General features: G+C 32.2%; 1 protein-coding gene across 1 annotated transcript; it reads left to right on the top strand.

Annotated features, from left to right (window-relative positions):
- The first annotated feature begins 463 nt into the window (after positions 1-463).
- LOC145333359 (uncharacterized) lies at positions 464-7,691 on the top strand. Its single transcript, XM_080178476.1, has 8 exons — positions 464-524; positions 901-948; positions 2,012-2,116; positions 3,190-3,284; positions 4,186-4,232; positions 6,009-6,060; positions 6,371-6,435; positions 7,641-7,691. Exons 1-8 carry the CDS (start codon positions 464-466, stop codon positions 7,645-7,647), a joined length of 480 nt encoding a protein of 159 aa, XP_080034602.1. The 3' UTR covers positions 7,648-7,691.
- The last annotated feature ends 8,021 nt before the right edge of the window (positions 7,692-15,712 follow it).

Raw genomic sequence — 15,712 nt, 5'->3', positions numbered from 1 at the left:
CAAAGTATTTTCACCAAGTTTTTATTAAGATTTGTTAATTAATTGGGGTGCTAGATCGATTCCTAGGTTTTTAGGTTTTTGTAATTTTCTCTATTCCTATTCAGGATTAACAGCTGAAATTATCAGGGATTAAATATTTTTATATTCTACATATTTCCATCAAGTTTCTTTAAGATTTTTCTATTAATTGCGGTTCTAGATCGATTCCTAGATTTTAAGTTTTCGCAATTCAAAGGTTGGGTGATTTTAAAGGGTTCATGATTTCCCTATTTTATCAGGTTTAATGATTATTATATTCCGATATCCATGTAATATTTTTGAGCTTTGCTACTTATGGATGGTGTCATCCTTGTTTAAACTACAATTGAAAGTGGGGGGATCGACTTTTCCTTTCCCCTACCCAACTCAATGGCCTCCAGAGTTCTCTAGGTGCGTAGCTGCTAGTCTTGTAATATAGGACACAATGCTGGAGGCTCCAAGTGGAGAGGAACTCAATCTGATGGATGAATTAGAAAATAACATAAGTAAGATGATTTAATTATAACAGTTGTTTTTAATGCTATTTAAACATTGTTTTCTACTAAAATTTTATCTTAAATTAGCAAAATGGTTGAAAATTAGAGTAAAACGCTAGAGGGAGAAATATCTGTATCTCCCCATCGCATAGTCCTTGTGCTGAGTCTTAATTGGATCATTGAAAATTAACCAATGGAGTCGGTCATATTAACACACCCAAATAGCAGAAAACTATTAGGTAGCAGATGGAAAAGGTCATTGAAAAAGAGAGGGAGGTAGTTATTTGTATATACATCTTCTATACTATAGGTCTGTTGGTTGAAATATAAAAAAAAATGAAAACAGAAAACAAGTTTAAATGTTTTAAACTTTGACCATTTTCAGATGGAGAGGTTGGACAGCCATTAGATGTTGATAGAATTGTATTTGGAGGTAGGAAATTTTAGGTCAAAAACATAAATTGACATTTTTGGTGGCTTCTTAATTTGAATATTAATGAAACTTAATAATCTAACTTTAAAGGTTTTAGCTAAGAGATCAAGTACCATTGTATTTACCAACATTGAAGAATGAATTATATTATACTAGCGGCTTCGCCCCTAGCCTCTAGGGGCTTTGTCCCAAGAGGTGATCAAAAAAATTTTTTTGCGAAATTCGTAAAATGACCAAGGAAATCTTCTGCAAAAAAGGACCAAGGAAATCTTCTGCAAAAAAGGACCAAGGAAATCTTCTGCAAAAAAGGACCAAGGAAATCGCCTGCAAAAAAAATCTTTGCAACCACAACTGGGAATTAAAATTTTAGGAGTAAACGATCCATTGATTCATCCAGGTACAGAGCAAGAATTCTATAGAACAAAGAATTAAAAGTTGATAAAATATTAGAATATCCAATAATGATTATGATCATATGAGACATGTTGATGCTTCAGGTACAAGTCATCACCATGACAACTTTGAACATAACCAACACCCAACAGACAACAAACCCTTTGATTGCACAACCTTTGTCTGAGAAGGTACTAACTGTGCAATGGTAATGAGTTGCGCCTCTTTTGGGCCAAGGCATTCCCCCTTTCTATTTATATCCCGCATCTAAGATAGCAGTAGAAGAAACCATTGTTAACGTCTTAAACGACGCAGTGTCAGACTGAGATTTGAACCCAGGAAAAAGGTATAACCAACAAGCAAAATAAATCTAAAACAATATTTGGGGGGCAAATGGAGAGGTCGTCAATTTTACGATGTGTTGCCCCCCAACGACAGCCTAAATTTTTCTGAATTAATTTCATTGTTGTTATAAGTTGATTAGAACCTATCACCTTCCCAATTACAAGTGAATGCGTTACATGTTGAGCCACGGTTGCATGTTTGAAAATATCCAATAATAGGAAATACTATTATTAAAAATAAGATTTCAAGAAAGTTTTAGGTATCAAGTTTGATAATAAGTGAAAAAATTTCCAGACATTATATAATCTTCTAAAATAATTTTTAGGTGAATTGAAGAATGGATTTTTCCTGGAGGCCGGCACCTATGATGGAGAATTTAATTCCGACTCCCTTTACTTTGAAGCCAATCATAATTGGTCGGGTCTTTTAGGTAAACAGTTTTCTCGTATTCATTCGAATACGGTGGATAGGAACCGGTTCTTATCCATACGAAAAAAACTGTCTTCGGCACCTCGGGGCTAAAAAAATGTTTTAATCTTATAATTGTACATTCTATATCCGCGGAAAGCTGTTTATAATACGATGCGAGAAATAACTAATAAGAAATACACACACAATTTATTTCACTTACACATACAATTGATTACCCATTTTAGCCCTGATTTTCCGAAGTTAGTACGACAGATAACCCAACTATTGCAAGAGCTATTTTCAGGTACTCCGGTCAAAGGGAAAGGCTGAAAGGGAACATTACATTATACATTCAAAATTTTGATTTTTTTTTTTAATCTGAAGCTTTTTTAGCTAGTAGTTAATATTGAGATAGGATGAGGGTGATATGTACAAAATCGGAAACTGAGATTCAGCTGGTCAAATTTTTTGGTCATATTAAATGAAGTAGTATCCTGCAATTAATTTAAGCTTGTAAATTTAGTTGTTCCATCTGACTTTTTAAAAGCGAAGCTTTTCTATAATTAGGGTCGGTCCGTCCATACGTCCGTCCGTATGTAATGGATAGCTCTTTTCGTTAATTTAGGCATGTTAGAATTGTCATATCGATTTCAATGCATGATGATTCCTATAGGAGTTAGAAAGCAAAGAAACTCTATAATTGTTACCAGAAAGTCCGTACGTCCATTTTAAACATGTTGCTTTTTTACTTTTTTAACATCAAATTCTTATATCATAAAATTATCCGATTGGTCTGATTTTTGGAATACTGATTCCAAGGACAACAAAGTACATTGTTATAAACGAAGCATCCCTACAATCAAGTAATAAAGATGTAAGTATGTCCTTAAACAGTATCTTGTATTTAAGCAGTTTTTCAGAGATTTACAATTTTGTTTCGTTCGATTTTTATACATTTACATTCTGATTATTCAGTTCTGACACTGTTCAAGTGTTAATGTTCGTTTGTCCTAACGCTTCAGAGCTTCGCTTTTATGAATGTTGTCATCCTTGTTGAGCTTTGGTTTAATGAATTATATCATCCTTGTTTAGTGGAGGCTGTGCCTGAATTTTATGAACTTCTGAAATACAGAAATAGAAATGCAACGACTATCATGACCTGTCTCGCTGTTGAGAAAAGACCTCATGTAAGATTTGTTTTGATTTTAAGGACTCAGTCTCATGTAAGCCTCAGTGAAATGAAAATTTTGAAATTTTAAAGATTTGCTGGAAGTCTAAACCTGGCTCAACCATTCTAAATTGCTGTAACTGGACAAAGTGTCTCAAAAATCAACCAAATGACGTCATAAAAATGAGGGATTATCCATCTCTTTCATAGAGGTTTTCTTTCCCACTTCTCCTCTCATCTCCCTCATTTATTTTGATACAAAAACGTGTATGTTTGATGGTATACTTGTAACTAATGCTTGAAATGAGTTTTCTGAAATGCACTTCATGCAACTATCCCATTATGTTCGTTTCCATTGATGACAATTTGATAAAGCAGCTTAAGTTTTTAAGACAGCAAACGAATGACCATGTTTTACAACTTTGGGAAGACGAAGAAAGTCCCTCAAAAAAAATTCTGACGTCATAAAAATGAGGGATGAGGAGAGGAGGAGTGGGAAAGAAAACCCTCAAAAAAGAGATGGATAATTCCTTGTTTTTATGACGTCACAAGCTGATTTTTGAAGGACTTTCCTCGTCTTCAAACGTTGGTAATAATATACTGTCATAATGTCCCATTCCTCCCAGCCAATTGTCTGCCTAAACACCCCCATGGTAAAATAACACCCAACAAACCCCCCAATCCTTTGAAAGGTTCCAGGACAATCACAGGAGTCCCAAACTTCGGAGTGGACAAACGCAGGAGTGTTGAAATATTGATCTAATTTATTTCTATACAGGTTAGGTAAGGTTAAGATATGAATATACAAATAAGCCCCCCGTATACTAATACTTAATTTAAAGCTTCAAATAGTGGTTTGCTGGATCTTAACGAACAAGCAAAAACAATGTTATATTTATCATTTTTATTTTCTATTTTAGTATGCAAATTTCGATTTTTTAGCAGCTCTTCGAGATGGATTAGAAAGGTAAGTATTTTTTTAAAAGCGAAGCTTTGCTATAATAAGGGTCGGTCCCTCCGTCCGTATGTAACGGATAGCTTTTTTCTTTGATTTAGGTAAGTTAGTAATGTCCTGTCGACTTAAAACTTTGCATAATGATTCCTGCAGTAGTTAGGTACGATTTAAAAAGCGTAGCAACTCTATAATCGTTACCAGAAAGTCCGTACGTCCATTTTAAACATGTTGCTTTTTACCTTTTCAAACATCATATTTTTATGAGATAGAATTATCCAATTGGTCTGATTTAAAAATATCCTGTAATTAATCAGTTTTTCAGCAGATTTACTTACAATTTTGTTTCGTTCGACTTTTATATATTTATATTCTGATTATTCAGTTCTGATACTATACAAGTGTTAATGTTCGTTTGTCCTAACGTTTTAGAGCTTCGCTTTTATGGATGTTGTCATCCTTGTGTTTTTTTGCTTTACTTTAAGGAATTTTTACAAAAATAGTTTTGCTTTTTCAGTTTGTTTTTTGCGGCTTTATAGAAAATGTTTCACATTGTATTATTATTTTTGATAATTACTGCCAGTTTACTATTTCTTGATTTTTAATTGCCTCTAGGGGCACTTTAAAAAGATATTGTGGACGTGGGAGGTTAACTTTAGTTAGAGGTTTATTATAAAGTTGAAAAGATATTCTGGATCTACTGCAGTTCACGGTAAAATATTGCTGGTAACGAACATTGCCAAAAATTTATGAATTTTGAAGGTTGCTAGCTGCCAAACGGCTGAACGTACAGATCATACCCGCACATCATTTTAAGCGGCATAAGAAGGCCTACAGATAATCTGGAATAGCCAAGATCCAATGATACACAGGGAAAGCTTCGCTGAAGAAAAAACGCGTAAAATAGGTCTTTTTCGCGCATTTCTCTGCACTGCGAGATAATTATGCATTATTGATTTATGGCTATTCCAGATTATTTGTAGGCCTTCTTATGCCGCTTAAAACAGTGTGCGGGCATGATCTGTACGTTCAGCCGTTTGGCAGCTAGCAGCCTTTAAAATTTATAGTTTTTTGGCAATATTTGTTACAAGCAATGTTTTACCGTGAACTGCAGTAGATCCGATATTCTCTCCCAAAATACATGAAAATCTTACCAAGGATAATAATAAGCTTCTCTGTAAAGGAGAGCATTATCAAATCTTTCGATACAAACACACAGACAGACATTTGTACTGCTCATAATAGTCCATTTCCAAAATTTCAAAATGGCCGCCCGTCTGTCTCTGATAAATGTATATTGGGTAATTTTTCAGTAAAGGTAAACAGCTGATTTTTTGTGTGTAAATTCCACAAAGTATATAATAACTAGCAGCTTCGCAGCCCACCCCCCCCCCCCAAACCCATTTTTTATTTTATTTTTTTTTAAATTTAAATTCTTTTGGGTGGGGATAATTTTTTCCTATGGGTGATTTCTCTTAGTAGGGTGATGGTACCCTCCCCATAAATAGTTATAAACCTTCCCGGGACCTATGAGAAGCTACCCTGTTAAGGAGAACCCGATCGGTTCAGGGGTCAGCGAGATCCTTTGGTTTAAACAAACAAACATACATATTTCTACTTTGTATTATAGATTATTTATAGATGGCTTATTAATTTTTATCTTGTTTTTCTTTTAGTCCCCTTTCTAATGACCACTGAACATGTGCTCTTATCTAGCTTTGTCCGTTTGTTAATTCAAGACTTTTTGTTGCTTCGCTATTTATGGAGGTTAACACCCTTGTTTTTATTTAGAGATTCCATGTCAGGAATATCTACTGAGAAAGATGAAGAATTCCAACAAGAGGTATAAATACACAATTTTATGATAGCGTAGCTACGCTTCCGTCGCTTCCTGGGTAAAAAATAGGGCTGAGGAGAGGTAGTTTTATTTTGGTTTGTATTACTTTAGGTCAGCTTAGGTTAGGTTATATTGAGTAATGGGTAGACACTCCTGGTTAGGATATACCAGGTGAAGAACCTACAGGGCAAAAATCTTTTATTTCGATATTTCATAACTAAGAAAGGTGGGTTGAGTGCTCGACAATAACTTTAAGGCAAAGCACTTCAATTTATAGCTCATAATCTTCCCCAGTTACGATTTATAAATATTGTAGATGCAATGTATGCCAGTATATTCAATACTCCAAGCCATGGGTAATCCAACAGTTAATTATTTCAGGTAGAAATTAATAGAATTTTTTTTTTTTAATTTAGATGATTGATTTCATTGGCACCTCTAGGCCAATAAAAATTAATGTATATTTATCACTAGTGACTTCGCCTATAGGGACCTTTTCAATACAGGCTCAGGGAATTTTTTTTTATTTTGTTACGTTTTTTTTAAATATATAATATATAAAAATTTTAAGATTATCAGTGAAGGGGGGGGGGGATAAATTTATTCTTTTTTTTTTTGGGGGGGGGGGTTGGATGTCTTGACTCCTAACAAAAAAGATAACAAATCGGCGCAGGTTCAGTACCCATATTCCCTGAAGAGTAGAGCAAATTATAATCTTCAGACAGACGGATAGATGAACAGGCATTATTCTACTTTGTATTACAGGTATTTGATTGTCTTTTTTTTAAGCTTTGCTTTTATGGATAATGTCATCTTGGTTCTTTTTAGTTTGGATGTGGAAGGAGCAGAGTTTGCAATTCTACTGACAATTCCTTGGGATAAGGTTAATATTCAGGTGGGTTCACAACATTTCAACAATAAGTTGTGTCCATAAATTATAAATATGTTTTTTGGAACTTTTGCCCTAATTATTTGCATTTGGTATTTTAAATGCACGTGATTACCAATCACAACCACCTTCCCCCCCCTCCCCACCCCCAACACAACTCAAAATTAAAACCTCTGAAAACAATGTGTTTTTACCGCCCCCCCCCCCAAAAAAAAAAAAAATGCTGCGGTCAAGGTAAACACAATAACTACTTTTTTAATTCATAAATTCCAATCTAGTATACTATTTTGCAGATAAATATCACCAAAGAATTTCTAAGGACAGTTTAGAATTTCCAAATTGCTTTATATCTATGTAAGGCTCAGAGAACCCTAACTCCTGGTTTCATTGGACTTTACACAATATCAAATAAATGTTTCATACATTATAAAATAAAAAAATGTATTTATTCTTCAATAAGTAAAATAATGGGTCTTATCGTTCTGGCCAATGAGAGTTTATTATAGATTATTGGAGCACTAAGAGTTTTGAACATTCTTAATTTAGAAAACTTGAGCTCATTTATACACATTTATTTCCTATATAGATCCTACATGATTCTTGAAGCAATAAAGCAGGCCGTTTTGTAAATGTTAGAAATAGGAAGATTCTATAAAACAAAAGTTGTCGCATATATAGGTATAAAATTTTATTGTAGGTTATGAGTATTGAGACACATCTACTTGGATATGTTTTCCCTGGATCTAGGTTTGTTTTTCATTTTTTGGTAGATACTCTTTTATTAGTTATTATCTATAAGAAAGCTTTTGTAATGGTCCTGAGCATTTTCAAACCAATTCTGTGGGGTGTACTTTATGGTATGTCAACCCTCCAAAGAAAACAACAATTATTCTTATGAAAGCAATCATTATTTTTTCAGGGAAGAGTTGATAATATACCTGGATAGTGTGGGATATAGACATATTCCATGGGGGCATACAGCTACTAATAAACTCAGGTGGGTAGATAGTTGCATAGATATATTAATCTAAATCCTTTTTATAAAAGTAACAGGATGTCTGTCCGTCTATGTTTGAGTGTCTATATTGTTCTCCTTTCCAATTCAGCTTCTCTTAGGCCTTACAACTAGTATGGTAACTTGGTAAGGGTACCACAACCCTCCAAATATAAATTGTCCCTGGAAAACTGACCAATCAAAAAAATTTTACTTTTTCTTTTTAAAACTATAATTGAAATTCCTCTCCTACCTCAAGTGCCCCTAGAGGCGTCCCCCCCCCCTCTCCCTATATCCTACCCTTATTTTAATTCATATAAAAAGGGAGGGGGAGGTTCTGTGTTAGCAAGGTATTTTGAGGGAATGCACATTAGAATTCGCAACCATTCAATTCTGATGTCAAAATTTGTGTTTTGTTTTAGATATAATGCTGAAGATCCTGAGGAAAGCACACGAGATGATCTGTTTGTCCGCAAGGATATTCCTTTAAAGATGACCCAACAAGAGAAGGAAGCATTGGATAGGAAAGAAAACCGGATTTGGCCGGTTAAAAATGCGAACCCATTGTTGGCAAAAGCATATGATGGTTTGAATAAAAGATATTTTAACAGTTGATAGTTTAAAAAAGAATGAAAATATACATAGTTAACTTTAACAGAAATGATTAATGCATTTTTTGAAAGCGAGGTTTTTCTATAATTAGGGTCGGTCCGTCCATCCGTGCGTCAGTAACGGTTAGCTTCTTTTTGTTAATTTATTCAAGTTAGAATTGTTTATTATTATTTGATTCTTTATTTGTCTTAATTATTTACATAAAAACTTTACATCTTTATTATAAGAGTTATTATAATAATATTAAAATAAAACTGATAATCCAAGATATTCTCTTATAAAAAAAAGTGTCAGTTGAATGTAAAGCAGAAGTAAAAAAAGAGAGAGAAAATAAAAAGTGTACATTCTAATTATAAATTTCAAGACTAATTCAACATAATATAATATCTTCTCAAAATATGTCAAATTTATACAAAAAAAAATAGAACTTTAGAATGTCCCAGAAGGAAAAAAAGCGTCATTGAGAAGGAAAAAAAATATTTATGATACAAATATTAGGTCAATACTAATCCTAAGCATACTCTCATTAAAATGTGTCTAATGGATACAGGGCTGAACTTAAAATTGTCAAAGAGGGATAAATAAATGTGGCCTGTGTTAAATGAAAACTGCAGAATGCTTTAATGGGCAGATCACCAAAAGCTCCACCTCATGAATATTGTGTAGGATGTATAGTTATACTGACCCTCTATTGTATGAGATAACTTTTCATGTGGGTCTAACGTCACCATGTGATTAACAGGCTAAAAATCACAATGAAATAATTATCCTCAAGATCATTCTTTAATTTTACTACACTTATAATATTTATCAATTCCCACCTGCAAATCTATTAAAAGTATTATATCACTGTCAACTGAAATAATTCGCCTGTATATATAACTTTACACATTAATCAGGACTATGACTCTCATATTTTCTTTAATTCTCGTAGCATTAAACTTAGCTTATTGGTCTCATATTGAAAATGATTGATAATTTTGTAGATGAAAATCTTTTTAAATGTTCTTACTTCAGCTTAGAAGAATTTAATGATCTGTATAAGGAAAAGACAGAAATTTGCTCTTTGTTATCATATAATATAAGAAGTCTTAAGAAAAATTGTAAAAGCCTAGAAAGTCTTTAAAAAAAATTAGCATATGAAAAATTAGTTTCTCTGTTGTTTCACTTCAAGAATTATGGGCCATAAAAAATAGTCAGGATGTTAAAATTCACAATTATCAAACTATAGTATACAAAGGGAGGGAGGGGAGAAAAGGGGGCGGTGTCGGATTCTTAATAAGGGAGGGACTAAATTTTCAGGAATTAAGGGATTTAAATTTCTTTAAAGAGGGGTTTCTTGAGAGCATATTTATTAAAGTATTTACACAAAATGGCAGATATAAGATAATAGGAAACATTTATCGCCCACCAAATAGTAACATTGATATCTTTCTACAAGACTTAGACAAGACACTCTCAAAAAGCTTGACTGTAAGGAATTTAAAAATGCAGAGGAAATCTTAATTTCTGGAGATTTCAACATTAATGTTTTATCACATCTAAATCATGCCCCTACAAATAAATTTTTATCATTGATGATTACCCATTCCTTTATGCCTACTATAACCTTACCATCCAGAATAAGTGAAAACACAGCCACTTGTATTGACAATATATTTTCTAACAAACAAAATCTAAATTTTCAAAGTGGGTTAATACTAGAACTTATTACAGACCATTTACCTGTCTTTTTAGCACACACATGTGAGGGGAAGGAGGAAAGGGATGATATAAGTGAAGATAAAGTCAGAAGTATGTCTAAGAAAAATATTAATATTTTTAAAGAAAAATTAGCAAAATTAAATTGGGACAGTGTTATGAATGAAATTAGGCAAGTAGTAACTTTTGAGTCATTCCAGAATAAAATAGAAAAGGAATTTAATGAAAGTTTTCCCTTCTCAAACAGAAGGAAAAATCGAAAAAAAACACCCCCAAAATCCATAAAAGTTATTTAAAAAACGCAACAAATGCCCTAATAAAACTAATTTTAACGATTGGAGGGACTTAAATCGGCTTTACCAAAATAAATTAAGGAAGGCAAAAAAAGATTATTATCACAATAAATTTCTAGAATTATCAAATGATATTAAGAAAGTTTGGACTCTCATAAACTCAGTTATAAATGGAAGAAAGCATAAGGAAAGTTTACCTAACATTTTTTATGATGACATAAAATCATATTCAGAGGCAAAGTCAATAGCTGATGGTTTCAACGACTTTTTTTCAAGTATTGGGTCTAAAATTGCAGAAAATATACCAAATTCTAAATCTAATTTTCACAGCTTTCTTGGAGAGAAAAATGATACTAATTTCAATTTTGGTATTGTAACTAAAAAGAACTTGTTGTATGCTCTAAATAAACTTAAAAGCAAAAAGAGTTGTGGGGAGGATAACATCTCAATCTTTCTTATCAAAGAAGTTATAAATGAAATTATTGATCCGTTAGTATACCTATTTAATTTATCATTAAAAACAGGATTCATACCACAAAATTACAAAATTGCTCGTGTAGTACCTATTTTTAAAGCAGGGGAAAAAAATAAGTTTACTAATTATCGCCCAATTTCTATTCTTTCAGCATTTAGCAAAATTTTAAAAAAGTTGTTGCATTACAAATGATCAAATTTTTATCAGATTGTAATATCCTGTATAAATATCAATATGGGTTTTGTCCTAATCATAACACAACACAGCCTTTATTAAATTTACTTAAGCATATCTATGAAAATCTAAATAAAAAGAACCCTGAATATACAATTAAACAGCTAAAAAAATCATTCAAACGGGGGTTCCACAGGGAAGTATTTTAGGCCCCCTCTTATTCATTCTATACATAAATGATTTACCAAATGCAACATCTTTTTTGACAAATTTATTTGCTGATGATACTACTTTTAGCAAACCAAACGACAACTTAAATGATTTAATTGAAGATTCTAATTTAGAACTCGATAAAGCAAAAAATTGGTATAGAGCAAATAAACTAGCCTTGAATGTATCAAAAACTAAATATATGATTTTTCGCCCACATAAAAAGCCATTTGATCCAGAGTTATGCACATTGAAAATAGGAGGGGAAAAATTGAAAGAATTGGCAGTGATTGTAATACTAAATTTTTCAAGTTTGTTGGTATTGTTATAGATGATGAACTAAAGTGGGACCATAAGGAAAAAGGATAAGAGCATGAATACTCACCCCCTTTTCATGGTAAAATACTACTTCCCCATACCTAAATTTTTAAAGAAAATTTTGCAGAGGAAAAGCTAAAACCTCAACTGGCTTTTTGTATGTCAATCATAATTTATTAGGTTCAAAAAAATTGAAGGAAAATATTTAAAATACAATTTCATTTAGAATCTTAAATTACAAACAGCCAGTTGATGTTTTGGTACGGCAGAAAAGTATGTTTCACCTAGTTTAAAAATAGGAGGATCTACCTTTTATGATCAAAAATTTAATTTTTTTCAAATTAGCCTAAATGTAATATTTAAATCTAATTAACATGATAAAACTTTAAAATCTTTACTAATAAAAAATTAACAGTTTAGCTCTCAGCCACCAGGTTCGCTAGTTGTCTATTTCAAAGACATACATAAAAACTAAGGCTAAATATTAAATAAAATATTTCAAAACTGAATAATCTAAATAAGTGAATAATCTGTAATGCTACAAATGTTCTTTCTAAGACAATACTCGTTTTTACAATATTTTTAACATTTTCAAGTTTTGTTATTTACCCCTCAGGGTTTGGCCCTTTAGTGACAAAAATCCAAAACAAGAAAAATACAGACAAAATAAAAATAGATGAACGCTTTGATATTCTAGTTCTATATCCAAAGCTAGTTGGCACTGAAAAATTGATTATTATGATTTACAGTCAAATGTTTATATTAATTTGTAAAAACGTTTATTTATTAAGAAATAAAAGTTAAATAGACTGCAATATAAATCTTATAAACTAATAATGTGTGTAATGATTAAAGTCAGTAGCAAAGTTATGAGAAATTAATAATGATAATTTTATATCCTTTCAATAAGTTTCATCAGAATGGATAATAATTCAAAATATTTCTATAAAAATCAGATGTATGCTTCAAACAGTAACTATAATTGTCTTGAAATTACATTTAATTTTAAAATATTCCCATTTTGAAAAGTGGTGGAATAACAATAAAAATTCAGCGCGGCAATTGCTCAATATAGGCCTCTAGGCCCACTGCCTATTTTAGTCCTTCAAATACCTCGATTACTCTCTTTTATTATTTTCTCTATGAGTGGGACAAACATATAAACTACGTAGAAAATAAAATAGCAAGCTCAGTCTATGCCCTATCCCAAACAAAAATGTTCTTTCCAACCACTACCTTAAAAACAAACTACAACAGCCTTGCTAAGCCCCACATAGAGTATGGCTTAATTGTTTGGGGTGCGGCAATGGATGAGCATTAAGATATATAAGTTTTCCGGAATTTTAAAGTTAGGGGGAGATTTGAAATCTGCATCAAATTTTGAGGATTTTTTATAGAATTCGTTTTTTCTATAATTCTTTATCTAAAAGCGGAAATGCAATTCAAGTTAATTAATTTTGGCATCTGTGATTGGTGGATTTAAAAAATCTGCGCTCTGATTGGATGGCGTACATCATTTAACCAATTAGAGCGCAGGTAGTTTAAAATCCACCTATCCTATTGGTCAAAATTAATTAACTTAAAATGCATTTCCGCTTTTAGATAAAGAATTATACAAAAAACGAATTTTATAAAAAATCCTTAAAATTTGATGCAGATTTCAAATCTCCCCCTAACATTAAAATTCCGGAAAACTTATATATCTTAACCCTTACAGATCGGGCCCCAATTCCCACCTTAATAGATCGGGGGGGGGGGGGGGGGGCTCCAAGAGCCCCCCCCCCTCTATCTCGGCTCCTGGTACAGATAAAGACGTAAAAATTTTTTGGTGGTTCATGTGTATTTTTAGAGAAAATTACTTTTTCTAGTTATAGCGGCCAGACCGCTCCTTAGCCGCTTTTTAGCGGCCAGCCGCTAAATTTTAAAACAGCTGTAGAGCGGCCAATTTTGCAGCTAGGATGACCAAGTTTTAGGACAAACTTTTATTTTTTATGACAAAAAAATTTATTTTCCTGATCATCGCCGAAAAACGGCAAATAACGGAAACCGCCATTTTCGGCGGTTACGGCGGTAAAACGGCGGTTGGCGGCGCAAATTAATATTTTTAACTTTTTATTATTGCTCAAGGATTTACCAAAAAAAATTATAGGTCTCTAGCAGTAATAGAAGCCACGATATTCATGATATATGTTTGTAGTAAAAGCCGGACAAAAATCGGTCATAAAGTCGGTCAGGGAGCGGTCAAACGGTCATAACGCCACTTTTCTCAGGAGGTCATTGATATCTAAGTATTCACCAAAAAAATTTTAGGTTTCTACCTTATACACAAAAGTATAATGTAGAAATTAAGATTTATTTAGAATTTTTTCTAATTTTTTTTGCTACCCAACCGACTTTGACCGGACACCACGACCGACACAGACCAGATATCCTAATAAAATCAACTCTTGCCTACGAATAATTACTAATCTTAAAAAGTCATGAAGTTACAGCTCTCCATCTTACCTACAAAAAAAATGAGATTGAAAAAACTAGAGGGGGGGGCTCTTGGAGCCCCCCCCCCCCCCTGATCTGTAAGGGTTAATGAGCATATCACAAAAATTCATAACCTACAGAAGAAAGCTGTAAGAAATGTTTTAAATGCTAAGTACAATGTGCATGCCGAGCCCCTGATGGGAAAACTAAATATTCTTAACATTTTTGACCTAAGGGATGCAAATATAGTTGAATTTGTCTCTAAATATTTAGAAAACAAACTTCCCAAATGTATGCTTAATTTTCTAACACCATTGCAAAATACTAGATCAAAATGTCTTAGAGTAGAGGAGCCAAATTATAAAATCTATGAAACTTTCCCTTTAGTAAAAATCCCGAAAATTTGGAATAGTTGGGCAGGTGAGCTGAGATCATTAAATTCGTCCAAAGCTGTTAAAAAATATGTAAAAAATAAGTGTATATCAAAGTACAAAACATTTCAATGCAGGGAGAGAAAGTGTTATCCCTGTGGAAAAACTTAAATATAATTTAAATATCGCAACCAGTTAGCTACTTTAATGCCATACCCTGTAAATAGCTAGTATTATTTTTTATCATTTGTGAAACTTGTAAATATATAAAAAAAATTAAATGAAAATTGGGCCGAAGGACAGTCAAGATTGACTTTAAAGGCCCTCTGTAGTACAGTTACCCTAATTATGTCAATGTAAATAAATATATATCTATAAAAATTTATGTAATTTAAAATGTATTAAATTATTTGTAAAATTAATCTGTAATTTACTGCTAATAAAATCATATCAGTTGTAGTTGAGGTGAAATACTTAAGTGTGTCTAAAGATTTGGTGTGTTTGTTGTAAGTGTAAAATATAGGAAATATTTATTACATACAAATTTAAAAAAAAAGCTTTAAAAAATCGTCATTTTTATCCTTGGTCAAATTGAAAGTATAATTTTTCATATCCTAATTTATAATTTTTGTTTTTAAGCAAAGATTTCTTTTTAAAGAAAATAAATTCAATTAGATTTGAATTTAATGGAAGCTTTTTTTTCAGTCTTGACTGAAAGATGAAAAATAAAACAAGTATAATTTCAATATTTAATACAGTAATCAGGTTTCTGGTGAGCGTTTTTGGAACTCCCAATAACAGCAAGCTTGTGTCAAAATTATGTTCAATATTTTGTAGAAGGTTTGTGAAGTAGTTGGTAGTAATATTAGTGGTGACAGGACAGTCCAGATAAAAGTGCTGGGCAGTTTCTTTGGGTGCGGGGGAGTTAATAACTGACAGTAAGACAGTCAAACATATAACTAAATCATAATCAACATTTAATGCATATATCAGGAACAGAGAGTGAATGGTTTTACAATGGAAACAATTTGACATATGACATTGAAATGTTTAAGGATAAGAATAGGTAAGTAGATTATAATTTATGTTTAAACACCAATATATATAAAACATTTGATGACAGAGATTATTTGCATTCTAGACATG

Source organism: Acartia tonsa, chromosome 12 (genome assembly GCF_053477335.1).
Source record: "Acartia tonsa isolate MP-2025a chromosome 12, ASM5347733v1, whole genome shotgun sequence".
Lineage (NCBI taxonomy): Eukaryota > Metazoa > Arthropoda > Copepoda > Calanoida > Acartiidae > Acartia > Acartia tonsa.
This window is presented reverse-complemented; position numbering and strand designations above follow the sequence as displayed.